Source organism: Capsella rubella, unplaced genomic scaffold (genome assembly GCF_000375325.1).
Source record: "Capsella rubella cultivar Monte Gargano unplaced genomic scaffold, Caprub1_0 scaffold_4, whole genome shotgun sequence".
Lineage (NCBI taxonomy): Eukaryota > Viridiplantae > Streptophyta > Magnoliopsida > Brassicales > Brassicaceae > Capsella > Capsella rubella.
In genome coordinates this window covers 131,228-156,931 of record NW_006238920.1, presented here as the reverse complement: position 1 = coordinate 156,931, position 25,704 = coordinate 131,228, and the positions used below count along the sequence as shown (strand labels likewise).

The 25,704-nt window shown below is 35.5% G+C and overlaps 5 protein-coding genes across 7 annotated transcripts; 1 reads left to right on the top strand and 4 right to left on the bottom strand.

Annotated features, from left to right (window-relative positions):
* Nucleotides 1–4,538: 4,538 nt before the first annotated feature.
* Nucleotides 4,539–5,923, bottom strand: LOC17888576 (protein SHI RELATED SEQUENCE 3). The gene is made up of 2 exons (XM_023784947.1): nt 5,553–5,923; nt 4,539–4,944 (listed from the first exon to the last, which is right to left on the bottom strand). Exons 1-2 carry the CDS (start codon nt 5,821–5,823, stop codon nt 4,619–4,621), a joined length of 597 nt encoding a protein of 198 aa, XP_023640715.1. The 5' UTR covers nt 5,824–5,923; the 3' UTR covers nt 4,539–4,618.
* An 820-nt stretch (nt 5,924–6,743) lies between these two features.
* LOC17888249 (coatomer subunit alpha-2) lies at nt 6,744–11,644 on the bottom strand. Its single transcript, XM_006293516.2, has 4 exons — nt 11,423–11,644; nt 11,025–11,253; nt 10,151–10,645; nt 6,744–10,062 (listed from the first exon to the last, which is right to left on the bottom strand). The coding sequence occupies exons 2-4, from the start codon at nt 11,230–11,232 to the stop codon at nt 7,103–7,105; spliced, it is 3,663 nt and encodes a 1,220-aa protein (XP_006293578.1). The 5' UTR covers nt 11,233–11,253; nt 11,423–11,644; the 3' UTR covers nt 6,744–7,102.
* A 193-nt stretch (nt 11,645–11,837) lies between these two features.
* On the bottom strand, nt 11,838–14,439 carry LOC17888955. Of its 2 annotated transcripts, XM_006293433.2 has the most exons (11): nt 14,281–14,439; nt 14,097–14,188; nt 13,845–13,950; nt 13,621–13,719; nt 13,461–13,526; nt 13,249–13,365; nt 13,020–13,094; nt 12,752–12,854; nt 12,567–12,614; nt 12,375–12,496; nt 11,838–12,006 (listed from the first exon to the last, which is right to left on the bottom strand). In XM_006293433.2, exons 1-11 carry the CDS (start codon nt 14,347–14,349, stop codon nt 11,914–11,916), a joined length of 990 nt encoding a protein of 329 aa, XP_006293495.2. In that variant the 5' UTR covers nt 14,350–14,439; the 3' UTR covers nt 11,838–11,913. The 2 variants fall into 2 exon arrangements, with proteins under 2 accessions (XP_006293495.2, XP_023640228.1); XM_023784460.1 differs by lacking the exon at nt 14,281–14,439 and having other exon boundaries at nt 13,845–13,930; nt 14,097–14,187.
* A 294-nt stretch (nt 14,440–14,733) lies between these two features.
* LOC17889643 (F-box/kelch-repeat protein At5g49000) lies at nt 14,734–16,095 on the top strand. The gene has a single exon (XM_006296108.2). It carries the CDS (start codon nt 14,776–14,778, stop codon nt 15,898–15,900), a length of 1,125 nt encoding a protein of 374 aa, XP_006296170.1. The 5' UTR covers nt 14,734–14,775; the 3' UTR covers nt 15,901–16,095.
* Nucleotides 16,096–16,219: 124 nt separating this feature from the next.
* Nucleotides 16,220–23,889, bottom strand: LOC17887697 (kinesin-like protein KIN-7M, chloroplastic). 2 transcript variants are annotated; one of them, XM_006293540.2, is made up of 25 exons: nt 23,218–23,889; nt 22,986–23,083; nt 22,786–22,875; nt 22,600–22,652; nt 22,278–22,343; nt 22,110–22,163; nt 21,857–21,916; nt 21,586–21,664; nt 21,437–21,504; nt 21,249–21,305; nt 21,063–21,167; nt 20,569–20,673; nt 20,268–20,375; nt 20,038–20,169; nt 19,766–19,948; nt 19,495–19,635; nt 19,141–19,278; nt 18,830–18,949; nt 18,667–18,717; nt 18,522–18,569; nt 18,278–18,415; nt 17,388–18,101; nt 16,798–16,939; nt 16,592–16,717; nt 16,220–16,502 (listed from the first exon to the last, which is right to left on the bottom strand). In XM_006293540.2, exons 1-24 carry the CDS (start codon nt 23,562–23,564, stop codon nt 16,632–16,634), a joined length of 3,183 nt encoding a protein of 1,060 aa, XP_006293602.1. In that variant the 5' UTR covers nt 23,565–23,889; the 3' UTR covers nt 16,220–16,502; nt 16,592–16,631. The 2 variants fall into 2 exon arrangements, with proteins under 2 accessions (XP_006293602.1, XP_006293601.1); XM_006293539.2 differs by having other exon boundaries at nt 16,220–16,375.
* Between the last annotated feature and the right edge of the window lie 1,815 nt (nt 23,890–25,704).

Here is a 25,704-nt window from a genome sequence, read left to right as displayed (position 1 = left end):
AGAGAGAGAGAGAGGTGAATTTGTTGTCGTCTCGTGTAGTTTGTTACTGCCACGTATTTCTTAATTTTTTTGTATTTTGTTGAATTATTATTATAATTTTGTCTGACAGCAAAAAAAAACAAAAACAAAAACTATCTATATTTATGGAAATCATAATAATCTTTTACCATGAAAGTGGACAATTAAATTCAAAATTAAATATATGTAAACATATCTATTTTGAATATACATAAACATATTTAATATTTTAATATACTTTCGAAATTAATAATTTATATAGAATGAAATCTAATAAAACAAAATCATCAAATATCTAAAAAAACAAAGATAACATTTTTTTTTGAAAAATCAAAAGATAAAAAAATATGTTAGCATATGAAATAATCAACTAATCAAATTCTACATAGTATATATACATAACTGATCATATCATCAAATTTTTTAAAATTATATAATTTTAAAATATAAATAAAAATTAAATAAATCAATAATTAAATATTTGTTTGCTAAAATTATGCTAATAAACATTCTAGATCACATAAATTTCTTATTTTCACATTAAAAAATATTCATATTCAAAAAGCAATCTAGCAATTATAGAACAAAAGATATCTATAAAATTTATCATTAATTCAATTAGTTAATGATTTTTTATTTGGTCAAACAGTTAGTTAATGATTATTCTAAACTTCTTTTTTCTTATTAATTTCACACAATCTTAACAAAATAAATCTTCATCCATGGCAATTTACATATCATTACTATTATCAAATATTAAATAATTGCTTTATCAAATCATAAACTACATTTTGAGATTATAAACATATAGAATTTCTATTAAGATTAAAACTAAATAACAAGTGGATATATCACATTTAAATGATTTTAACGACTTATTACCAATTTTTAAATAATAAATGGATTATATTTTTATGATTTAATCTAATTGAAAACAAATAAAATGTCAAATTGGTATGATATAAATGATATAATAAATAAATATCTACAAACATTATCTCACATATACGTACAATTTTAAACTATCCTTGACAAATATGATATATAAGTTTTGGATAACCGGTTGAAAAAAAAAAACTGGTAGTTATATTTAACTCTCAAAATCTCAAAATGTTGAACAAAATTCAACTTTGGGATGTATAAATCTTTACTTTTGGACGATTATATAAAATTTTACATATATTAAAATTATATTTAGTTACATGTAAATGGTGTTATTTATTAAAAAAATATAAACTTATAGGAATGGATATGAGACGGGAACATATAATTCGAAAAAAACATTATCTGAATTATTTCTCATAAAAAAACAAAATGTGATTAGATATAATTGTTATGAGACACGGTCATAAAGTTAAATTCACTTTCAACTTTCAAATATAAAACTACGAGTACGATACGAGGACATGTAATTTAAATTGTTAAATTTAATTTCCACTTTCCTATTTATTTCAAATATTTAGAAATATTTAGACATGAAATGACGGGTATAAGAAGATAACGTATACTTCGGATAACAAAACTACAATAAGTCCATGTATTAAAAAATAGAGATACTTAAATCTTTAGAAAACAAAAAGGCTAAAACATGAATCGTTGAATTGAAGAAAGTAATGAGAAATAAAGATGAACATGAAAGATCAATAAAATTAAAAATCGAACAAGGATTGTGTACGCTAGGATTACAGACAATGCCTTGTGAATGAAAATGGTGGGAGCATGTGATTTAGATTGATAATTAGATTTTTATTAGTTTGATAAAAATAAATATTTAAACGAGGAATACGGGTATCTTGTCTAAATCTTTTACCAAGTTTTTTATAATAAACATTGTCAAATGATTATGTTTTAAAAAGAAACGATTATGGGACGGAGATTTTATGAGACGGGACGGGACGGGGCGGGGTGGGACGGGACGGGTCAGGACGAGACGGAAAGGGGCATGACGGGTTTTCCATTATAAACTACACATAAAACAATTCAAACTAAAGCTAAACCCAAATCCGATTTAACATGTTTAAGCAAACAGTTAGAAATGTTTTGATTAGTTTAAAAAATAAACACGTTATATCACTTATCATTTTCATTTAAATAATTTTAAAATTGTATTATGTAATACAATATCTATATTTTACAACTGTATGTCTATATATAGTTTATCAAATATACTCATATAACAAAATTTTACCAAAATACCATCTACTTAAAAAATCGTAATTTTGTAAAAAAAACCCCGCACGATCGCTAGTATTACATTACAACAGCTTTTGAATTTGACCCATATGATTCATGACATTACCAGTTGTCTGTAATTACGTTTTTGTCCTCGTTTTACAGATCTTTTAAGTATGGGTTCTTTGTATGTGACGGCCCATATTGAACTCGGGCTTTTCGAACGGTTCTAGCCCGATAAACATTGTGATTATTTTTGTTTTCTTCTCAAAATTTCTGTTGATACCGAATACAAGATTAGAATAGAGGTGTCATAGCAGCAACTACCAACTTCGGGATAAACAAGTCTGGTACAAAAACAATATAGAGATAATTTGAATATTATCATCTAGCATCTAGCAAAGTAAAACCATTAATTTATTTAATTGTTCAAAATTTCGTAATTACGCATTAAATATTATTATAACTTTTTGATGAATACAAAACTGTTCCAGAGAAAGAAAAACACAAATTGATGAAATAACTTTGAAATGAAAAACATTTAAACTTTGATAATATATTTAAATGAAAGGAAACCCCCAAGTGAGGAATAATTTGGTTGTATGTCATGATTTTCTACACAAAAAAAGTGTACTTTAACATCCACAATAATATTCAAATAGTATTTTTGAAAGAAAAACTCATTTTACTGATATTTTTTTTTTAAGAATTGGTTTTTTTTTTTTTTTTGTAAACCTTTAAGAATTGTTCAAAAATTAATATATTCATTTAACTTGTTGTGGGTTAAGTAGCTTAGTTCACATGCATATATAAGCTACATACACCATATAGATTATATATAGCGTGTTTGTGATTCCCCATTAACTGTATTTAAAACATTAAATATGTTTAGTACAAATAATATGTAGTTTAACTTTATAGTTTTAAGGGGAGGGAGCGAATAATTCCAAAAAAAAAAGCTATAATAATGCTAAAAAAGGGAATCGCATCATCATGCATAAAATGTACGATCTCGACACCTGTTTAAGGAAACTTTAGTTAAGATATACAAAGCAAAAGGAATGATTCACGAATATAATAAACTATAACACACACATACAGTATATGTATATATATTCGAATAATTGTAACACTGTCACACTGATCGACCAAAAAGAACATATGCATCTAAGTAAAAGACGATACACACAGTACTTCTTCACTAAACCTAACTAATTTACTTGTAAAACACGTAGATACGTACGTACGTAGCCTTCTTTATTTATAGGCAATCTCTTCATTTTTCTCATCGCCAAATAACTAAAATCTTCTCTACAGTTTTGATGAGATAATTTTTTTAAAAAGAAAGAAAGAAATATAGGCCGATGAAAATTATTAGGAGCGTATAGTGTTTTCTATGTAATCCAAAAAGCTAGCTGAAAAGTAGATAACTGGCACACATGCACTCGATCGTATTATTCTCAAAAAAAAAAATACAATCCCAACTGATGTGAGACTCTAATAAAATTTGTTATCGATCGAGTCATACTTGCAAAAATTGACATAAGATAATATATGATGAATTGTATTTAATTAACTAATTTACTCATAGCTATTTAACTTGAAGATCAAAATTTATGATCCTTCACAATACGTGGGTGGTCATGTATGATAAAAATATGATTTTAGTTATTGGTGCTGAGATATAGTTAGCTTATGAACATGTAAGATAAGTTTGAATGTTTGATTATGGATGTAGTTAACAATTAAAAAAAAAAACGTAAACACTTAAAGTATGTGTGCATACTATGCATTAAATAGGAGAAAGATAGTAATAATTGAAGTAAATAAAGTAGGTAAAGGCAGAAGTTAATCCCTCTCTCAACGGCCACCTACATGTTAAAACATACTTATTGTGGATACAAATCATTTGGAAGATAATGCTAGCTAGCTCTAAATTTATCATCGATCATATGTATTCTACTCCCTTAATCCCTTATACTAAATATATATTCATGTATATCTTCTATATTTTTGGAGCAGCTATATCCTATATAGGTTTTGATTTTCTTTTCATGATTAGCTAGATAAGTTTAACAGGTTCGAGCTAGGATATATCATGCTCTCTCTATATATATTTATATAGGTTCAAATTTTATTTTCTTTTCGTTAAAGTGTTAGATTGTTGTATATATATATATGTTCATTAAAAACACAATGGTTTATGCATATAACAATGAAGGTATTATATGTATGACATGCTTTAGCAAGGAAATGTGGTATCATATATGATTGCAAATAACTAACGAAATATTAAATATAAGGGAGCAAGACTTATAAAATAATATGTGATGAATCCTATATCTATCTTGAAGTACGTAGTATCATTATATTCCATTAAGTACTAGATTACAATTATAAGTTAATAAGGTAAACAAACGAAAGTTTTCTATCTTCTTAGAACTGTGTCGGACATGAAGTTGGTAAAAGGACTAGTAGTGATCATCAAGGGACATGAAGAAGTTGAAGGAGGAAGCAACGTTTCTTGACGATGACTTCTACTTGTATTATTTTGATGATGATGATCTACCATCACTTTGTCGAGTCCTTGATCGTGAAGAATCCCTCTGAAAATGTGTCCTCCGATGTTCACTGTCGTCTGATAAGCGTATTGCTCTTTCCCGTCATGGATTGAACTCACTTTTACGCCGCGGAAATCTGCCGGAAAATTCACCTCTGCCGGAAAATGTCCCTGAGTTGTGCGGATTTGTACACCTAATATCGAAAATAATGTTTCAGTACCACTTTGGTCAAAAGTCAAAAAAAAAATGTTTCAGTACCACATGCATGTTTTGTGATCATAAGTATTGTTTAATAAATTTGCTTAACTTAGTAAGCTATATTGGAAAGAACTAGTCACAAACACAAGATTGCTATACATTTCTAGATATTGTTAAAGATCATAATTAGAGACTATATTAGGGTGATTTATATTTACTAATTAATCTACTTCAAAAAATCAAGAACACACACAAAAAAAAAGAAGAAGAAGAAAACAAAAATCAAGAATCATAAGCAAACAGCTTGTGATTATTTTTACATCAAATAGTAACATCGAGAGTTGTGAAGAAGAAAGAACTTAACTCATCATAGATCTTTTCATATAGACATATGTCAATAAACTTCATAACATGTACATGACTAATCAATATGTAGAATACTTAGTTTTAGGTTCATGAATCTTAATTAACTCAAAAAGTCAACAGACATTCGAAAATGCCAAAAATCAAGATGTGGTCTAGTGAGTATATATATAAAAACACACACATGCACTTATACAAGAGCATATTAAGGAGTAGGAGAGAAAAGAAGGTCATAAGAACCTGATGATGATGAAGGAGAAGAATCTGAAAGTCGTTGTAGTTCTCTCAAACGTTTAATGTTACTACTAGTATTAAAGAGCGGTTGCGGTTGTTGTTGTGGTTGGTGATGAGATCTTCTATAGGCAGGAACCCAAGTGCTTTTGATGTGAGTTTGGCAATGAAAGGCTTTGGATTTGCAGCAAGTTCTGCATCTCATGTAGACACACTCTTTCTTGGCTTGATTCCCACAGTCTTCACACCTTCTCCCCATTATCATCATCATCATCATCATCACATCACATCTTCCTTCTCACACCATATATATATAGAGAGGCCTTACTCTCTTTGTTTGTTTCCCCCTATATGTACAAAAGGAGAATCGGAAGAATTATTTTAAGCTTTTTTGGGTGAAGTTGGGTGAAGTTGTTTATTTATTGTAGTTTTAATTAATTAGTGGGTTCCATTGGTAATTAAAGTCTATTAGGCTTTGAGCACTCTTAACTTTTGTGCATCGAAACAACAAACATAAAGATATTAAAACACAACAGAAAATGCAAAACAGAAATAGAAAATTTCATCTAGTAATTAATTTACAACACTAATTGTAAAGTTGCAAAAGCTTGATGGGTTAATTTTTCTCTACCTACACAACAATGGCATAATTCTATTGACATAGAGTTACATAAAGATATAATTATACTTATGTATCAAATGTCTCATATATCTTAATAATAATCATGAGTGGGAAACTTATGGTATGTACTTTAATTTATCTTATGAATTTATATAAGTGAAGGATGCTTTGTACTATTGTCGGCCGTAAAATTTTATTCATATTCCTTGTGAATTGCAGAGTATAATGACGATTGGTGTTTCACATTTTTTTTTTTCAATTCGACAGTTACTTAAATATATATCCCATCCATATAGTATAGAATAACATAAGAAAAAGATTTGAGAGTTATTGCAGAAGAATATAAAACACAAGAGAAATATTGTCCTTGTAAATGTAATATGGACAGCAGAAATTCCTACAAGTAAATTATTATGACATCAGAAACAAGAAACAACTACTGTAGTTATAAAACGTTGGCGAACAAATTATGTTGTATTTTATATAGTAGTCTCTTACTTAACAGCATCTACTACTAATGGCAGAGTACTTTGAAAGTGAATTAGGCATCAACTGGAACGAAATTTACCAAAAGACAATGGAAACAAACAAACAAACAATTATAAAAGATTACGTCTATATTTCTCATCATAGTGATCGAGTTTAGAATCCGATAGGCCTAAATGAAATGTCCTGAGAATGTAAAATATAAAATCAAACAAAAAGAAATATAACGCAAGACGATATAAAAAAAAAATTCTCATGTTGTCGTCGTTACTAATATAAGAAACAGACTTAAAAGACTTAGAAAAAAGGAGAGTAATGATAGAAGGCGCAGCGGAAAAAATTCACAAACCTGATTTTTTTTTGGTTTAAGTAGACATCATCACAAACACTCTTCTTCCATCAAAAGAGCATCTCGTACTTACCTCACGGATAATCAATCAACCTGACTTATTCACCGGACTTGGGACGCCGAGCATAGCAAACCAGATGCGTCTGCACCAATGACTGCTAGATCACAGACCGTGCAGATGTTACCTTCCTGGCTTGGTACAAACCGGGCAGTGCAGTAAGGACATGAAACGTCTTTCTGTCCTCTGTAGATTGGCACATAAGTCGACCCGCATATCACAAACGGGTTTCTATAGTCGTAATTAAGCGTGGTTGCATCTGTCATGTTGCGTTCAGCAGCTTGCAAAACTTGTCTAGCCGTCCTTGCCTGGCTCTCAATAGTTGGGTTTGTATCCAACAGTCCTCTGGCAAAGTGAGCAGCAGTAGCCATGTTCTTTGCCTTGTAGCAGACTGTCATTGCACTAAAGTACGCGAGCCGTAGGTGAGGCGTTTGGAGTTTACAGTGCGTGAAGTAAGCTGCGAGCTCTTGCTGCCTCACCGGATCATCTTTCATCTCTCTCCTCTTGAGCTCCATTTGAAGACCAAGTACATATTCTTTTACAATGATGACCAGTTCCTTAACTTCGTCGACTTCTCTTCTCGTCTCGACTACCACCAATGGGATGGTTTGGAGGATCGAGAGGAAGACACGGAGAGCCTCAGTTAATTTCCCAGCTGTTGTGGCTTTGTAGCCAGATTTGAGCTTCTCTTCTAGCTGAGAGAATTCAAAAACAAGAGCTGGTGGGCCACGGACATTAGGACTGGAAGACTCGCTCCATCCACGCTCAATGGCAAGAGGAACCACAGGAGATGAAGAAAAGGCACGGAGATAGCTGTGGCTTCCATTGAAAAGATCAAGAAACATCGATTTTAAAGGCGCAAAATTCTTTATGCCAAGCTGTCTGTGGAGCAAACGCATTGCAGTGTCGAAGCTTCCTGCTGCAGCCTGCTCAGCAGCAAGGGAAGATTTCTGGCTCCAAATCTGACTTACGGGCATACCCTGAGTAGGTGTCACAAATACCGATGATCGTGCGTTAGCAGAGGCTTTAGGAGTGTCAAGCTCTGGTGGGAGCTCCAAGTCTTCAAGTCCCCCCCATCCACCTACCTCGTCGTCTTCTTCACCTACTTCTGCACCATCCAATATGGCTTCGATGTCTCTGTTCTCCAAACCATCAGCATTGACCATGTCAAGTCCCTCACCCCAATCTCCTTCAACATCTTCTTCTTCATCATCAACAGCCCCTCCTCTGTTTGCACTCTCAAGCCCTCCTTCAAATATTCCTTTCATCACCCTCAGAAGAGGCCAATCATCACCACACATTATGGGCGTCGGTGGCATTAGAAGCGATGGAGTTTTTCCTTCAGGCAATGAGGGCACATTGTCTCCTAGTTCAGTTGCCAGTCGCTCAGCAATGTCATCTAAACCATGAACCGAAGCTGTGATATAAGCTAGAGGCAAATGACCTGCATTCTCTAGTATCTTAACACGCTCTTTCACATCTCCTAGGTAGAGAGCATTGTGAAACTGACCCATTACATTGTTCTTAACCTCTGCAATCTTCATCAACTTTGATAGCTTGTCTAAGTTACCAGTAATGAGATAAAGAAAAGATAACCTCTCAAAGTTCTTTGTTTGCTGGTACGCAAACTCAACAATTCTAGAATTTCCTTGGCGAAGAGCCTCCACTCCAAGTCTGTACCAGTGGTCTTTCTCATTAATCTCTGTAGCGGATGCAACAGCTACACTGATGTTGCCACTTTCAAGAGCCAAATTGAATCGGATCCTCTCGTCTTCAACAAAGTGGAGGGCAACTTCAGGAAATCCTTTCTGCTGAAGATAAGCAATCATAGCCTGTCCACATAGCTGGGAGTTCTTTATCATGCTCATGACGTGATCATATTTCTTTCTCAGCAGTGCAAGCTTGAAAATGTATTCAGTTGCATTAATGGTGATAGCCCTGTTCTTCCCATCCCGGTCCAAGCAGAAGATTGTATTTCCAGAAACCTTGGTGATATAGATTGGGACATCCAGGGTTCGGATGATACCACTATCCCCATTTGGAAGACAGTACTTGATGTGGTTCAGAGTTGTGTAAATGAAGACACCATTGTCGTCCCAGGCTCCACTTTTCACACGTATTGTCTCATGAAGCGTGCACTGAAGGACGAGTTTTTTGCTCGCAATAATGATAGTATGTTTGCTGAGCAAAGCAACACTCTCCATATCGTTAGACCACACAACATACCTAACAAATGGTGTCTGAAGCTCACCAAGAACAAGCCTTTGCTGAAGGTCAAATATAACCACTTTATCCTCTGATCTACAAAGCAAATTTCCAGTCCCAGCATAAAAGATGGCATCTGTGGGAATAGGCAGAGAACTCTTTTTAACCACCTCGTTCTTTAGATTCTTCACTAACACCTGGCCAGTGCTTTTCTCGAGAACTGCAAACCGATTTCGAGCAATGAATACCGCAGAACCCCCTGTTCCCCTCTTTGCATCTTGCACAACATCACTCCTGCCAACGCTATCCTTTGGTATGATGTACAACTCGTAAGAACCACCATCCAAATCTGAGCAAATCAGGACTGCATTTTCGGTCGGACTGTACGATAAGGTCCTAGGACTCTGGTTCAAGCTTGGGGTACCAGGACGCCGTATAGGAATCACTTGGGAATCTTTTTGGGTTGAATATTCATAGTACCGCAAAAATCTATCCTTGGCATAGAATAATGAATCACCACTCAAAGCAAATGCAGGACGTTCTCTCTCAAGTTTGAAGACAATCATACCATTGTCATGTCCTGCTGCCAGTAAATTAATCTCAGGGTGAACTGCAAGAATCCAGAATCGATCATGCTCACGGCGGAAGGTCTGAATTCCAGTTCGCTTGGTAGCGTCCCAGACACGGATGCTTTTATCCTCAGAATTTGATACAATTATGTCCTGTTTTGCATGGAACATAACAGATGAAACGTTATTCATATGACCTCGCAATGTATCCACCTCCCAAGCTTTAGTTTCTGCAATAAAAGTGAAACACATCGGTACCTCAATGTTTCATAAAATTAACATTATATGAAAAAGAAGACGAATTTCCATAAGACATACCATTCATACGCCAAAGCTTTACTTGGCGGTCATCGGCACCAGAGACAATGAGAGGAAGGGTGGGATGAAAAGAGGCCCAGTTTACTCCTCTATCATGGCCTTCAAGGACGTACTTTACTATAGCATCAACCCCACCAAAAAGATCAGAATTCATCTGACTAAACCGCATGAGATCGTCAGCAGGAGATGCTGACTTCTTCTTAAGAGCACCAATGTCCCAAACACGGACAGTTTGATCCAGTGATGCTGATACAACAAGGTCTTCCTTTGGATGGAAAGAAGCACACATAACATAATGATTGTGACCAGTCAACACGGATATACAAGTCCGTGACTGCCAGTTCCATAAGCGGATAGTCTGATCGTCACTAGCACTCACAATCCATGGGTTTTCGTGGTGAAATTGAACAGTGCGGATATAATCAAGATGCCCGAGAAGAGTGAAAAGACACCTGTGTGTTTTGTAGTTCCAAACTTTAATCTTGTAATCATCCCCTGCAACACCAAATGTTATCAATGCCATCAACTACATGTGAGTAATGTTTTAAAAGAGGATAACTGTAATGAAGAAGAATCCAAGCCATTTGCATTTATAGTTTTTGAGTACTTGCTTTTGTCCAACGAGACAATACAATGCAACATGTACCATAAGATCTGATTTCAGCGGGATAGGACTAATTATCCAATAAGTATCTTAAACACGAATTATAACTCCAGCATGGACTATAAGAGCTTAAGTCATCCATTAAACCGAAGTTGGGACAAATCAACCAAACTATACACTGCAAAGAAACAAAGCTAGATCTAGAAACCGAGGACGCTAGGAGTTAATACTTAGATCAGATCAGGATTTATAGATCAAATCAAAGCATACCTCCAGAGACGAATAAAGGCTGAGAACTGTGGAAATGAACACCACGAACAGGTCCTTCGTGCTCATCAAATCGATCGATCAAAGTACCCATACGATAATCCCAGAGCTGGATCACACCACTGTGCAAACTCGCGAGAATCCATGGTCGTTTAGGGTGGAAACTGAGACCCTTGACTCGGTTACTCTTGGTCTCGAACTTCGTCAGCATATTCACAGATTTCGAAACAGACTGCATAAAAGCAGATCACAGAGAATGAAAATCATGGGAAGGATGAGTCCACGTGAAATGCAAAAAAAAACGAAATCGAGATTGCAAACAGATCTAACGAACAAGAAGCAGTAAGATCCGCGAAATCGAGATATTGAACAATGAAGAAGGAGAAGAAATAGAGATTCACCTCAGATCAGATCAGTTCACAAGGGGAAGCGATCAAGCACAGCTTCACGGTGACGATCAGTAGCATTACCAGAGAAACGTGGATGCGAGAGCAAGAGAAACACAAAGATCGTCGTGATGAAGAAGAAGAAGAAGACGGTGAGATTCAGTTTCGTGGTATAGATCTGAATCCCTCCGCTCAGTTATCTCTGTCTCCAATTCGCGTCTCCACTCCTAATTTAATTGGCATGAATTAATCATTTTTTTTAGTTTTTATATTTTAATTTTATTTTGAAGCATTAACTTCTACTTTTCTTTTTTATTACTACAAGATAATTAAAATCTTTAAAATTTTGACTAGAGCTTCTTACAGTAATATTAAAATCAGAATAACAACACGTTAAATGCACAATCAAAATTATTTTTGTGAGGGGGAAAAAAAAAAAAATTGGAGTTTTTATTATAATAACATAAATTGGATATGTATATCTATAAATACATATATTTACGGAGTTAACCCTGAAGTAATTTCATAATCTCAAATGCCCTTGACTCGATTCCTTTGAGATATTCAGTCAAGATTCGCTGCTGGTATGAACCTCCTTCCTGGTGTAATCAACATAATTCATCGGTTAGACTGATAAATTTTGGAAAACCGTATTGGTACCGTTTGGTTTTGACCCAAACCAAAACCCGGTTAGCCTCACATTTACTTAGAAGAGACAATAGTGCAAACAAATGTTTCATGGTGAGCTCTCTGCGGCTTAAAATGAGGAATTCTTTTGAAATGAATCTGATTCTTTCTAAATCTATATGGTAACTACTGTATCTGGTTTAAATCCAAATCAAACCCGGTTAGCCTCCCATCCACTTTTAAAAGACAACAGACAAGAGGAGGGGAAGGAAAGAATGTTTCAACTTTGAAGGTGTTTGTTCTGTAATGTTGCTTTGTTTAGAGAGTTTTTGTTACTTACAGTTCGAATCAGTGTGCGCTCGATTCGTTTCTTGATAACAGCAGATAGCTCATCAGGCGTGATATCTCCTTTTCCGATTGTTAACCCGTCTACGAAAAGCTTGTTCCATTGTTCCTCAGGAGCTGAAACACACATAATTAACCAATGTGAAGTATGGGGTCTTGTACATTAAAATGAGGTTGCAGAAGATACCTTTGATCAGAGTTTCGAGAAAATGCTCGGCTTTTACAACTTCGTTCCCTGTGACAAGTCAACAACCAGAAGCTCTAATTGATAAGTTTGTGGGAGTTTAGAGATAAGACTATGATTAGATTCTATATGTGGAAAATGGAAGCCTTAGCGTAACTTTACAGAGTTTTCAAAATTGAGCAAATCACCTTTCTTTGCGTAGCTTCGCTTGGAGAGAATCGTGGCAGAATAGAGTTGGAGAACTTTTTGTAGCATAGCTAATAGCCCTGGTTTGTCTTTATCTTCTTTTGCCTGAAAACAAACTTCAGCCTCAAACATTCAAAAAAATACATCTGAACACTGTCAAGGAAAGACCAATTATTAACCCGGAACTCAGTGTTACATAAAAGTCAATTCCTATGAATAATATTTGTAAACGATCTTACAAGTGAAACAAAAAAAAATTTGTACACTTACCTGCCGGAGCTGAGCACTAACTTCTGAAAGAAACCCTTCATCTAATTGCCCTTCTTTTTCCCTTTGTATTATTTCCTGTTAACACACTGTTATCAGCAACCATGACTACATCATATCAAGAAATCCAAAAACTAGATAACCCTTCTAGATATCTAAGGCAGAAGGTTGTAAGCATAACAAAAGAGTAGATGTCTAGTTCAAAAGCAAGTGAAGAAGAACTAGTATATACCTTTTGCATCAGATTGATAGCTTCAGGATCTTTTGGAGGCCATGAAATCTCTTCCACTCCATCTATAGCAGGTCTTAAAATCCCTTTCAGAATATCAGTAGAGGTTTCTATCTTTTCCTACAATGATATATTGAACTCTCAGTTATCTTGTAAAGGAAACACTGAAAACGAAGAGACATGGAACAAAAAAGAAGAAGAGAAGAAAGAAAAACCCGAGTCTTATTCACGACGCAGTCAACTATAGTCATCACAGTTGTAGCTAACTCCTCATAGTCCTTCTGCAAGAAACAAACCATCCCGAAAGCATTAGCGGAAAGCAAAAAAAATAAAAAGCATGCTTCTATCATTGACATAAACAATGTATAAGGGTACCTTGTCATCTTCTGATTTGCATGTATCAGACCTAGCCGCAAGTCTTATCCAAAAAACCTCATCAAAAGCAAGGATATTTTCAACAACAAGCTTCTCAACCTGTTCAAATTCACATGGCAGCAACAGCAGACAAACATACAAAAAAACTCAATTACACAAGAAAAACATAACAAACACACAACATTGAGATTAAGGACTAAAGCTAAAGGCACTAGCAGACTAACTTCTCTAGGGTTTGCATCTCTAAGAGCATCAATCATCCTATCGAGTTCGACAGTCTTCTTAAACGCCTCTTCTGGATCTCCCTTGACTGCACAGATCAAAGTTCTCCTGTTTTATTAGACCCAAAAGATGCAATCATTATCTCATCTCTAAGTACATTACACAAAAACCATAGCTTCAAGGACTATGTTGAGAATTTGTTTTCCAAGTTAGGCGAATCAAAATTAACAAATCGTAGACCAGGACAAAATCACCTTCGCTTCAAATCGACTCCAGAAAGCAGAGAAATCTTCCACAGACTCGAAGATACAAAAACCCTAGAACTCATTCTCCAAAGCGACCCATTCTGCTTGACAATAACGGAGGAATAAAGTCATAAACAACATAGTTTTCGCTATTGGTGAAGAAGTTAGAACAGAGAGAGATTAGAAAATTCACCTGCTCGCGTTGAAGATGATGATGAGAATTGCAAGAGAACAAGCATTGAACAGAGGATATTGCCGCCATTAGAGTAAAGGCACAGAGAAAGCTACTACACTGACGACCGTTCAAACACTCTCGGTAACCAAATCCTCGTCCGGCCAAAACAATTAAGAAAAAAAACAAAAAATAACTCTTATGGTCGCATCATTTTAGCTCACTAGATCCCTAATTGGGCCGTAACAATTACTCTTCGGTCCATTAACGGAAAAGGATCCCTTATTGAGCCGTAACATTTACTCTTCGGTCCATTAACGTAAAAGGATCCCTTATTGGGCTGTAACATTTACTCTTCGATCCATTAACGTAAAGGATCCCTTATTGGGCCGCAACAGTTACGATTCGGTCCATTAACGTAATAGGATCCCTTTTATAAAGCACGTAATCGCGCACGATGACGCCGCCGTCGCACGCAGACACAGTCGAGAAACCCTAAATTCTCTCCGCCACCCAATGAAGAGGAAGAGGAAGGCGAGGAAGAGACCGTCGCCGGAACCATTCCCGATTTTGTCACTCCCGGAAGATTTGGTTTTGAACTGCTTGGCAAGAGTCTCAAGGTTGTACCATCCTGTTCTCTCCTTAGTCTCGAAGAGCTTCCGATCTCTCATTTCTTCACCGAAGCTTTACGTGACTCGGTCGCTCTTAGGCCTCACGGAGAGTTGTCTCTATGTGTGTTTACGGCCATATCCAAACTCTAACCCATGCTGGTTCACTCTCTGCCGGAAGCCAAATAACAGATATCATTTGGTCCCGATAGCGATCTCACCTCCACGTTCTCCTCAAACTTCTCATTGTCTAGCTGTCGTTGCAGTTGGTTCTGATATCTACAGCATTGGTAGCAACAAGAAAGAGAAGTCCAGTGGCGAAGAAGAAGAAGCGGCAGTGTCCATCTTGGACTGCACGTCTAATACGTGGCGTGAGGCTCCGAGCGTGTGTTTGGAGTCGTATTACCCAGCCGCCATTGTTTGCTATGAAGGTATTTACGTAATAAGAGTCTACAGTGCCTCCGATTGGACTCTGGTTACGGATCCAATAATCCAAACTTGGGAGCATGTTTTGTACCCTTTTGATTATTACATATCCAAGAGGGCAACGATTGAAGGAAAAAGCTATGTGTTCGGGCAGAATGGTGCGGCTTACAACTCAAAAGAAGATAGGATCGAAGCTACAGGGCTGCTGCATTATTTGAATCTACAACAGGAGAGGAATTCTTATGTCGTGATAGATAATGTGTTGTACAGAGATTGTGAATCACTTGGAATCCAATGGTACGATTCTAAGGGAGAATACTGGAAATACGTGAAAGGTATCCATGGCCTGCCCTCGTATTATGGTTTGGGTTGTTTTAGATTTGTAGATTATGGTGGAAAGATGGTGGTTTTGTGGGATGATTTGCTGTGCTATGAAATGAGTCCTCCGTCTCCCTGTAGAGACGGAGAGATTTTTTGTGCCGTGATTGCGCTTGAAAGACGCAACAATGAAGAGATTTGGGGTCATTTTGAGTGGTCTGGTGTCGTTCTTACAGTTTCGCCCCCTCACAGTTATCAATTCGTTTATGCTCTTGCCTCTACTGTTTGATGAAGGCTTAAGTTGTGGTGAATATCATCAAGTGATTCTGTGTTGTAGATTATTGTTTTGTTGCTTGCTTTATTCAGTGTGTTTTCACCTGAATACAATAGACATCATTGTTCCTTTTTGTATCAGCTTATTGAATCTCATGAAGATATGAGATTAGTTCAGATATGAGATTATTCATGGGTGATTATTGTCGTATAATTGATACTTCTGTACACTATTGCCAATGCAACTACAAGCAGCATTTGAGCTATGGAACTATTTTCATTAGCTGTAAAAGAATTTCTGTTGATTCTATTACAGAGGTCACAATGGAGAAGAATGAACAGATTAACTCTTTTTTTTTATATGCTATAAATCGAAGTAATACATAGAAGTCAGTCTATATACTTTACCCTTCGTGCACAGACGTATTATGATATGTTTCTTCCTCTCTTTTTTTGCTGTTAGCATGTTATGTTTCCTCTTTCTTTACCACCTTTTTGAATAGAAAGATATAACAAAGACATTACATACAAGAAATGAAAACCAACACGTAATAAAAGAATTCAAGCCTGCCGTTCCAGAAATAGCAAACAAACAGACTTCCATATAGTTCTTCATACCTACAAAATCACATACAATCTTCTTTCAATAACAGATTTCCTGATGTATTTGAACTAAAGCTTAAAGATCTTGTGATAGTGGGAATTACCTTATATTGTGTGCAGGAGAGTGACTAGACTTGCCGCGGGTCAAGACGGGAAGGCGAACAGGCGATCATTGATCTTGGTTCGGCAGATTGGGCACTCCGAGCAGGCAAGTGAACAAGATTTACAGACTGCATAAAAAAAATTTGTGATCATGTTAGGTTTACTTAGTACTTAGTAAAGGATCCTCAGGGAAGTGAGTGAGACTTACGGCAGAAATGACGGCAAGGGAGGAGAATTGTTGCAGTCGGCGATTCAAAACAGACTTTACATATATGTGAGTTTGCATCAGCATTGGCCGCTGCAGCCGCCTGCGATTTCATCTCTTTCTCCTTCATCTCTTGCATCCTTGCCTATTATGTAACAAATCATCAAATGTGGACCAAAAATAAAGCTTATATTGTTTGAATGTGTGTGATTTATGGTTTTCATTACCCGTAAAAAATGTAAGAAGATAACACACGGTAAAACTGTTCATATCCCCAAAGTAATTTGTCTTCTTTATTTTTTATTTTTGGTCACCCCCCAAAGTAACTTGTCTTTGTCCGTAAGAATCACTTGTAATTGTATTAAAGATATTTAGGACATGATATTTGAAAATATTGGATCAGGTAAAGCTATTTACATATTTTGAACCATAAATTTTTGGGTGTTTTGAAGGTCTTAATATCTGTTCATAGCATAACAGACAAGGAAGGAACGGGTGTTTTGGGTGTTTTGCCTACCGCTAGACTGTGTAGTAATTTATAGACAGCTAAGAATGCTGAAAGAAAATAAAAGGCAGAATTGAAAACGCTTTACCTTAAGACGAGCAACAAGGGGTTCCTCCTTTGGCATCTCTTCAGCCTTAGCAACTATTACTTCTTCATGTCCATTAACAACTTGTATTTCTTTCAAAATCGCATTTTGTGGACTCTTATTTTCAAATTCTGTCGCTTCATCTTCCTTTGCAGGCTCGATTTCATCTCTATTTGGTATAGACAAGCCCCCACTACTGGCTTTCTTCAACTTGGCAACAAGTACCCACATGTTGGCTAAATCATTTTCAAGGGCCTCTTCTCTTCTCTTTGCCTCTTCTGCTTTTTTCTTATACTCTTCTTCTATGTATTGTTTCTCAGCTAAGGCAGCCTCGAGAACTGCTTCTCGCTCTTTCCTTGCGTGCAATTCCATTGTGAGATTTTCTTGGTTGAGGTTCCACGAATCTGAGATCCTTGCCTTTCTCCCTGGCCTTGTTCCATTGCGGTTTGCCACACTGTTCATGGAGTTATTATTGTTACGCTTCTGAGCTGCTGCTGCCAAGTCTCTTGCAGCTACTAATTCTTTTTCTAGCTTTGCAATTTGAAGCGAGAGCTTTGTAACTTCATCAGCTAGATTCTTCAGCTCAATAGCAGCTGCAGAGGCCAATTCTTTTGCGTATGAAGCTTCTTCCGCTAATTTTTGATTTTGCACTTGTAATCCACTCTTCTCCTCCACACTGTGCACATGCTCTAGCTTCAACTTTTCGTTCTCAATCTCCTAAAGTTAAAAAAGATCAACGCTCATGTAAATATAATCAGAGGTCCAGTAAACATATATATTGTTTTGTGTGTTCTTCACAGTCTCCTCGTAACCAGTGCAGAAGTTTATCAGGCATACTTGTAAGAATGCATGATTGCAAATTTACACGAAGTGTTGAGATTTTGATAAATTACCTGTGATTGTACTTTCTTTTTCAGCTCGTCAACATACTCTTCAGTCACAGCATCAGAACAAGACAGTGTGGACTTCTGACTCGATAATCGTTTCTCTAGAAGATGCAACTTCTCATGTAACTCATTGTTCTCGGTACACTGCAGTTGTTAGAGCATGTTTATAGAAGTAAGGATGAGTAGCCAAAAGAAAAAATGCTATATATGAAGAATGAGAAAGAAAAAAGAAGTCTGACTTAGAAGTAACCTTTTTCTGTAGTTGTTCTTGGAGAATACGGTTATCTGCTGATATGATCTGATCCATCGATAGAACACAATTATATATATTGACTTTGAGAAATCTTCTATTTTCGCTATAGAAAAAGGCATTTGATTCTAGAGAAACAGTTTACCTCCAGCTCAAAGCTCTTCTCATTGCACTGTGTCATCAATCTCATAACTTTCTGAGAACAACAAAATAATTGTAATGCCTTTAGCTGATCCATTTTGTGTGCATAACTAAATGACCTTAACAGGGTAAAGGGTTATGATAATAAGATGTATAGATTAGATTACCTGTTGCATCTCAATCGATGATGCATTAGCAATTGAAGCTTCACCACTCTCAGTTATACGCTGTTCCAAGGATCTCATTTGTCTTTCCTTTTCTTGAATCTCTCTTTCTAGATTCTGGATCTGCATGCCAGAATATAATAAGTTCCAGAGCTATGCTTATAGGTAAAGAATGGCTTAAATGGAATGCTAATCAAGTTTAGCAAATGGTCTGGAGAATGGAGATGCATTTTCCAATTTTCAGGGTTAAAACGTGAAATTATGTAGATCACAGTCAGACTGGTATATATGGACTGATAAATAAGAATCTTTACTTGGGTTTTCGATTTTTCAGGATCATTTATGGACTGATCCACCAAACGCTTTAGCGTGCTTCTGCTGAAGGCTATCTCACCAGCAAGCATCTTAACTTGTTCAACGAGGAGATCCATTTCATCCGGAGTCATAATTCCCTACAATAGCCATGAGTATCAAATGTCATTTTGCTGACAAGAATACAGTGAAAAAAATATACTCATGGATTAAAAAAGGTTAAACGGGTGCATTTGACACTGAATCATTAAACACCTTTTCCTGTAACCATTTGGATTAAAAAAGAAGAATACACTAAACTTCGAATAAACGAAATTCAATGTAAAACAATATACGCTAAGAATCCTATTACTCACTTGAGTTAATTCTGAACCAGAACCAACTGGAGAGTTTTCATCCTTAAACTTGCTGGAAGACCGCCGTGCATCAGATGCAAGAGAGAGAGTCGAAGATGGAGATGCCAGATTATCACTATCCAAGAGCAGAGAATCCAACTTCTGAAGAGCAAAGAAAACAGAATGAGTCAATCTGGTATCAAATGTCCTGAGCAGTGAGGTACAACCATGCAACAGTAAAAAAAAGGAATCTAGTTACGCAATAATAATCAGATCTGAATTGCAAACTTACATCATCTTTACCGGCAGAAATGCTGCGCTGATGAGCTGGTGTATCACCTAAATATCCAGGAACAGAATTCTTGGTAGAGACTAGTATGAGCTTTGTAAGCTTTTGGATTCTACTCATTAGAGCTGCTTTAGCTTCTTCTTCTTCCTCCAATCTTGATTGCATCTTCACTTGACCTTCTTGTAGCTGTTATTAAAGTGATAGTTCTATTTATTAACCAAATAGAATTAAACTCAAACATTCATGAAATAACAAGGTCTTGGGGAGGTTAGAACCTGCTGCTTTAGGCTCAATAACTCTTCGTGACTGACACCAGCAAGCACACCCCTTCTTAGCTGATCAAGCTCGACTCTGAGAGTCGAAATTTCTTTCTGATATTTCTTAATCAAGGACTTCTCATCTATGATCTGTTTCCAAAAAAAAAAAAAAAACAAATTTAGCCGTGGTTTAGGTTATGCCTTATATAGAACCTAAGTACTTCATGACCAGAAGCCTAAGACATCACCTTATTTCGTGAGGCATTAATTTCTATTCTCTTTGCCCTGCTGGCAAACTTCAATGTATTATGAGTTTCCTCGGTACTGCTTGACGCAGGGGTAACTGTACATATGAGCTATACAAGTTTAAGAAAATAAAAATAGATTAACATCAGCATCCAGCATATAATAGATAGCCAATATAAACAAATCAACATTGCCTTAAAATATGCAGATGGAGACATCAAAATTAAACCATCTGAGACAATCAGCCGTGGGAAACCACTACAGTGAAATGGGAAATATTCACCAGATATAGAAGAGTCGTACCGATACATGGCCATGTCCACTCAGTGAAGATTGCAGAAGACGAGTTAGCTTAGAGTCCCGAAATGGGACATGAGTTGTCTTGCCCTCAGTTAATTTTCCAATCACCTACATATTGAAACCATACGAAATACTTATAATCAAAACATCCTAAAAATCCATTTGAATGGTAAGGTGACTAGAGTTGTTATCCTTGACATAAGAACACAAAAAGGGAACACACTTCTCAGAATATTAAGGCATTGATCATAAAGATACACTAGGACTACTAGATCAGTGCACTGAAGGATAAATTAATCATAGCAACTGAAAATCCCTTTCTGAGCCTCTTTGAGCATCTAGTGCCACCAAATCAGATGTGGTAGCAAACCAGATCGTTCTTCTAAGTCAGTTTTTCATTATACTATCAAAGAAAGTCCAATGTACGTCATATAATTATTGAAAAGGAAGTATCTGTCAAACAAAAAGAAAGCTCAAATAGAAAGAGAGACACCTACAGTTCCAAGAGTCAGAAGACTCTTGTTGATGTATGCACCCTCTTTCCTCCTCAGTCCAGTTGTCTCAGTTTTGGAACTCTCAGATCCAGCTAAGTCAATCAAATTCTAAGCAAGAAAAAGACACTGTAAGAGAATTTTTTATAAGAGGAGCGATCTTATGCAATGAAAGAAGAAAGAAGCCCTTACTAGCTGAGAAAAAATAACTCCATCATATTGGTCTCCGTGAGCACTACTTTCAATCATCTGCAAATAAACAAAAGTTGAAATTGAAACTTAAAATGCATAGCAAGGCAATTTGTAAGAGCTAAAGTATCTGAAGGACATTGAAAGGATCAGGAATAATTAATGGGATGTTCACAAGATTGAAGATGTACCAGTGTAAATATTGTGTGACTTCTACTGCTCATCAGGTTGAAATTATTTGAACCAACATGACGATGTTCTACAATTGAAGATCAAAACAGTATTAACGAGGGGAACTATGAATATTTGAAAATATGTTCAACAGTAATTCTTCGATTACCTTCCCCAGCTGCAATGAAAGATAATGCATGGCCTGGAGATAAAACAACCTCTTCCTTAATACCCTCAACGTAAGTGCCCTAGAAACAATATCCACTCTAGATCAAACAAGGTAACTTATATAAAAAAAAAAAAAAGGAGAATGGATCAACATAAAGAATTCATCCTCCACAGCTTTTTCAAAGAAAAACTAATGTAATCAGACATCAAGCGAATGCTCATGGTCAATAAATTCATATTCATGTGTGCGAGAAAGAGAACAAGGTGGAAACCTGGGAATCCTCTCTAACACGTAAATTTTGCCCTGTTGGATCCAGTAAATCATTTATCACCTGATACAAGTACAAAAGCAAGCACTCGTATAAAAACAAAAGACAGTGATGAGTTATTACACATGTTACCAAAGAGAGATATTTTTCAAAGTGAGGAGAATAGGAAACTGTATCCGAGGCTAAAGCCTTAACTCCAGGGCTTGTTTACAGTGTCAGTAAATGCTATTATATCATGAATGAAAGTTTCACACACCTCATTGTATATTTCAAGATATGAAACACGGAGCAGGAACTCTCTTCCGGTGGTCTGAAATTTAAAATGATGTAAGAAATTAGCAGATATGTCACTGTAATAGGTGCATGAAGAAATGTGAATCAATAAATAACCGCATAGGTTTATAGGTAGAAGTAGATTCCTTACTTCCTGGATGATACTGAACACATCTTTTATTGCTAATGGTATGATTCCAGGAAAATCTTGATCACCCTGTGCATATTGCAAATGAAGCAATGGTCAACTATAAAATGCACATGATCAGGTGAAGATATAACAGAACAACATTTTGGTCAATCTTAATCAAGATCTTCTCTACTTATTATTAACACAAGCATGTCAATCAAACAGTTATGAGAAACTATAATCACTCCATTTTTGTATGATATCTCATATGCATATATTTCACAACCCAGTAAATGGTGTATGAAGCCAGTGTAACAAAGCGGTGTATAACGAAAACACTTACATGCATTGTATGTGTCTTTCCACTGCTTGTAACACCATAAGCAAAAACGGTTCCTGTGAAATTGCCAATACACTGTCAGAATACTTCTCTGCAGGTAATGCTACTAGCAAAAAGAGAGTTGAGCTAAAGGCATCTCAATGGCAAATGCAAATCTAGTTTAATTGATCACCCGGCGATATTCCTTACCATTAACACCTTCCATTGCTGCCTTGACTACAGGTTTAGCAGCTACATCATATACCTCTGTAGTTGTTGCTTGTGGTCCAAAAACTTTATCTGGCATCAAGAATTACGGAAGAACATTCATTGAACAAACCGAGGATAGCAAGATAATAATCTATGAACATAAAATTGAAATGATCTCCGCAATAAATTCACATCAATACCAAATGCGTAAGCTGTGAGCGGATTGTATTCATTCCTGACCATCTTATCGGCGTCAGGATACCAAACGATCTCATCTCCCTTTTGATACTCCCTCTCACTGCAATCAAACCAGAGATTTTGAAAATTGAGTGAGTATCAATTCACATTTCACTAATACCAAACTTGTAAAGCAGAACAATCATGAAATCATGTCAAATAGATCTGCTAATCCGCTCCCCAGATCTATCGTACCTCATCGGACGAAATCGAACGGTGACGGAGATGCTATCTCGCTCGGAGGTGATAGTCTGCACAGGCTCGCCAATTTCCGATGGGTAAGAGGCAGGGGAATGGGCTCCATAAGTCCCGGAGACGCCGATTGGACCGGAATCGGAAATGGTACGAGTAATCGACATAGATCCGGACCCGCTGACAGCGCCGGAATTGTAAACGGAAGAAGTAGGCGTAGAAGAAGAGCGAGGTAATAGACGATTGTTGAAATGAGAAGAAGAAGTAGACGAAGCCGAAGAGTAAGGACTCGGAGGTCTACGGTGCGAGAAAGGAGAACGACTCCTAGTTCTAGATGACGATGAAGCCATATCCACTACTTCGAGGAGGAATTAACTCGTTTAAAACTCGGTGACTCGGTATTTCGAATCGGTGAAAGAAGAAAGAAGAAGGAATCAAGCAAAAACCACCAAATGTGAAGATGCAGAGAATGTGTCAGTGGAAGCTCACATGGCTGGGGACAGAAAAAGCAAATATGCTCTTCATCGTCATCTTCATCTTCTTCTTTTCTCTCTCTACTCTTCTCTTCTCTTTCTCTACTTTTCCATGGTTAAGCGACGCGATGGTGAGAAAAAGAGAGTGAGACCACAAGGAGAGAGCGATTGTTTCGTCTTCTTCACGCGACGGTGGTGAAGAGAGAGAGAGAAAGAGAGATCGATTGGGAGATATTTCTTTTTTTGGGTGAAAGCGTCTTTTTTTTTTTGTCTTTCAGATTTTGAATTTTTATGATTAAACAAATTATATTTTATTTTTTTACTGTGTGATGACGTGGCTTGCTCAAAGGTTATTTTGAGGTTTGAACGTGGTTGAGGATTTTTTAAAAATAACCGCGGACCGGAAGTCAAAAAGGTTTTCGAAAATTTAAAGAAACCGAACGGGCGGGAGGAAGACGATGGGTTCAGTAAAAAATAGTGATTTCTCCTTTTTGCCCTTTAATTCGTTCCGGTTCACCTTTAACCAAAATGCAAATGAAGTGAAATAGATTTCAATTTTAACCGAATCATTCCAAATCTAAAAACAAATAAACAGATTTAAAATTGTCGAGATAAGTATATTTGGATTCTTTTTCGAATAGTTTCTTCTTCAATTTCCAATACTACAATGGAACATTATTTGAGACATTAAGTGCAAGTTATGCAACATGTCGAATAGATTCAGTACCTAATTTAATAAAGGCTAAATGAAAGGAAACATTATCCTTAAATAGATGGTGTACCATTAAATCCTGCAAATTTACAAAAGACAAAATATTTTACGTATGCTTAAAAAAAAAAATCAAACAAAATGGAGTTATTACGAGCACGTATATCTCATTTCTCTCTATAATAAATTAACTTACACATCTACTACTATTGAATTCGTAGGTCCTTAATATAGAGGAGAGTCGAGAGTTTGCTTATGGAAGCGCCAAGTAAAGTAGTGACCAGTGGCAACAAAGGTGGTGGATGTCATATTCATCTATACTATTAATTGGGAAGCACAACAAGAAGCCAAACAGCCCCCAATTTTTTTAAAAAATGTAATGAAACTTAAACATGTTGCCAAACAAAATTAATGACAGCAAAATCTTTTTAAAAAATAAATAAATAATAAAAAACAGAAACAACCTATATTTATGGAAATCATATTAATTTTGCTGCCAAAAAAGTGGACAATTAAATTCGAAAATTTACATATGTAACATATTTAGTTTTTGAGATATTTTTATACAATAATTTAATATTTAATAAAATCTAATTTATTGTATTTTATTTATTTGGTTTAATGGTTTTATTCAAGTGGTTTATGTTACGTTTATTTTGTATATCTCTTATGATATGATAATAAATTTATTTTGCCTTACAAAAATCATCATATATTTAAAACACAAAAATAAATATGTTATATATTGTACAATAGCATAAAATATGGAGAGAAATATTCAACAAAATTGATAATATGATAAAAATGATAAAATCTTAATAAATAATTTAAAATGTTTAAATAAAAATATTAAATAAATAAATAATGAAAATTTGTTTTTAAAAATCAATAGAATAAATATTTTATATCACATACAATCTCCTTTCACATTAAAAATCTTCATATTGAAAAACAATCTCGCAAATATAGCAAAACAAAAACACTTTTTGAGATATATTAATTAGAAATGAGATATTTATATATTTCCTTGAAATAAAATAAAAAAACCAAAAATAGTATGTGACCAAAAATTAAATTGTCAAATAATCATTCCTAATTATTAACATCAATTTAATGATATATTAACCCTCAATCTTGCTGGATATTAACTAATATGCAATTAGCATTTAATAATTTTAGAAAACTTCAGGAAATCATATCACATGATTATTATATTTTCCATATAATATAACATTGAAAATCCAAAAAAAAAAAAGTTAATGTATGCTACAAATAAATAAATAAGATCAAATAATTATGATTAAAAAT

What these genes read in the sequence shown, in the direction of transcription:
- LOC17888576 (XM_023784947.1), bottom strand. Translation starts at nt 5,823, where the DNA reads ATGATGATGATGATGATGATAATGGGGAGAAGGTGTGAAGACTGTGGG. An exon ending in TTCTCCTTCATCATCATCAG is followed by an intron (nt 4,945 to 5,552) that starts GTTCTTATGACC and finishes TTTCGATATTAG; the next exon opens with GTGTACAAATCCGCACAACT.
- LOC17888249 (XM_006293516.2), bottom strand. Translation starts at nt 11,232, where the DNA reads ATGCTGACGAAGTTCGAGACCAAGAGTAACCGAGTCAAGGGTCTCAGT. An exon ending in GCCTTTATTCGTCTCTGGAG is followed by an intron (nt 10,646 to 11,024) that starts GTATGCTTTGAT and finishes TTGGTGTTGCAG; the next exon opens with GGGATGATTACAAGATTAAA. An exon ending in AAAGCTTTGGCGTATGAATG is followed by an intron (nt 10,063 to 10,150) that starts GTATGTCTTATG and finishes CTTTTATTGCAG; the next exon opens with AAACTAAAGCTTGGGAGGTG.
- LOC17888955 (XM_006293433.2), bottom strand. Translation starts at nt 14,349, where the DNA reads ATGGCGGCAATATCCTCTGTTCAATGCTTGTTCTCTTGCAATTCTCAT. An exon ending in GCAAATCAGAAGATGACAAG is followed by an intron (nt 13,527 to 13,620) that starts GTACCCTTATAC and finishes TGTTTCTTGCAG; the next exon opens with AAGGACTATGAGGAGTTAGC. An exon ending in TTAGTGCTCAGCTCCGGCAG is followed by an intron (nt 12,855 to 13,019) that starts GTAAGTGTACAA and finishes GTTTGTTTTCAG; the next exon opens with GCAAAAGAAGATAAAGACAA.
- LOC17889643 (XM_006296108.2), top strand. Translation starts at nt 14,776, where the DNA reads ATGAAGAGGAAGAGGAAGGCGAGGAAGAGACCGTCGCCGGAACCATTC.
- LOC17887697 (XM_006293540.2), bottom strand. Translation starts at nt 23,564, where the DNA reads ATGGCTTCATCGTCATCTAGAACTAGGAGTCGTTCTCCTTTCTCGCAC. An exon ending in ATCTTGAAATATACAATGAG is followed by an intron (nt 21,917 to 22,109) that starts GTGTGTGAAACT and finishes TACTTGTATCAG; the next exon opens with GTGATAAATGATTTACTGGA. An exon ending in TTAATGCCTCACGAAATAAG is followed by an intron (nt 20,170 to 20,267) that starts GTGATGTCTTAG and finishes TTTTGGAAACAG; the next exon opens with ATCATAGATGAGAAGTCCTT.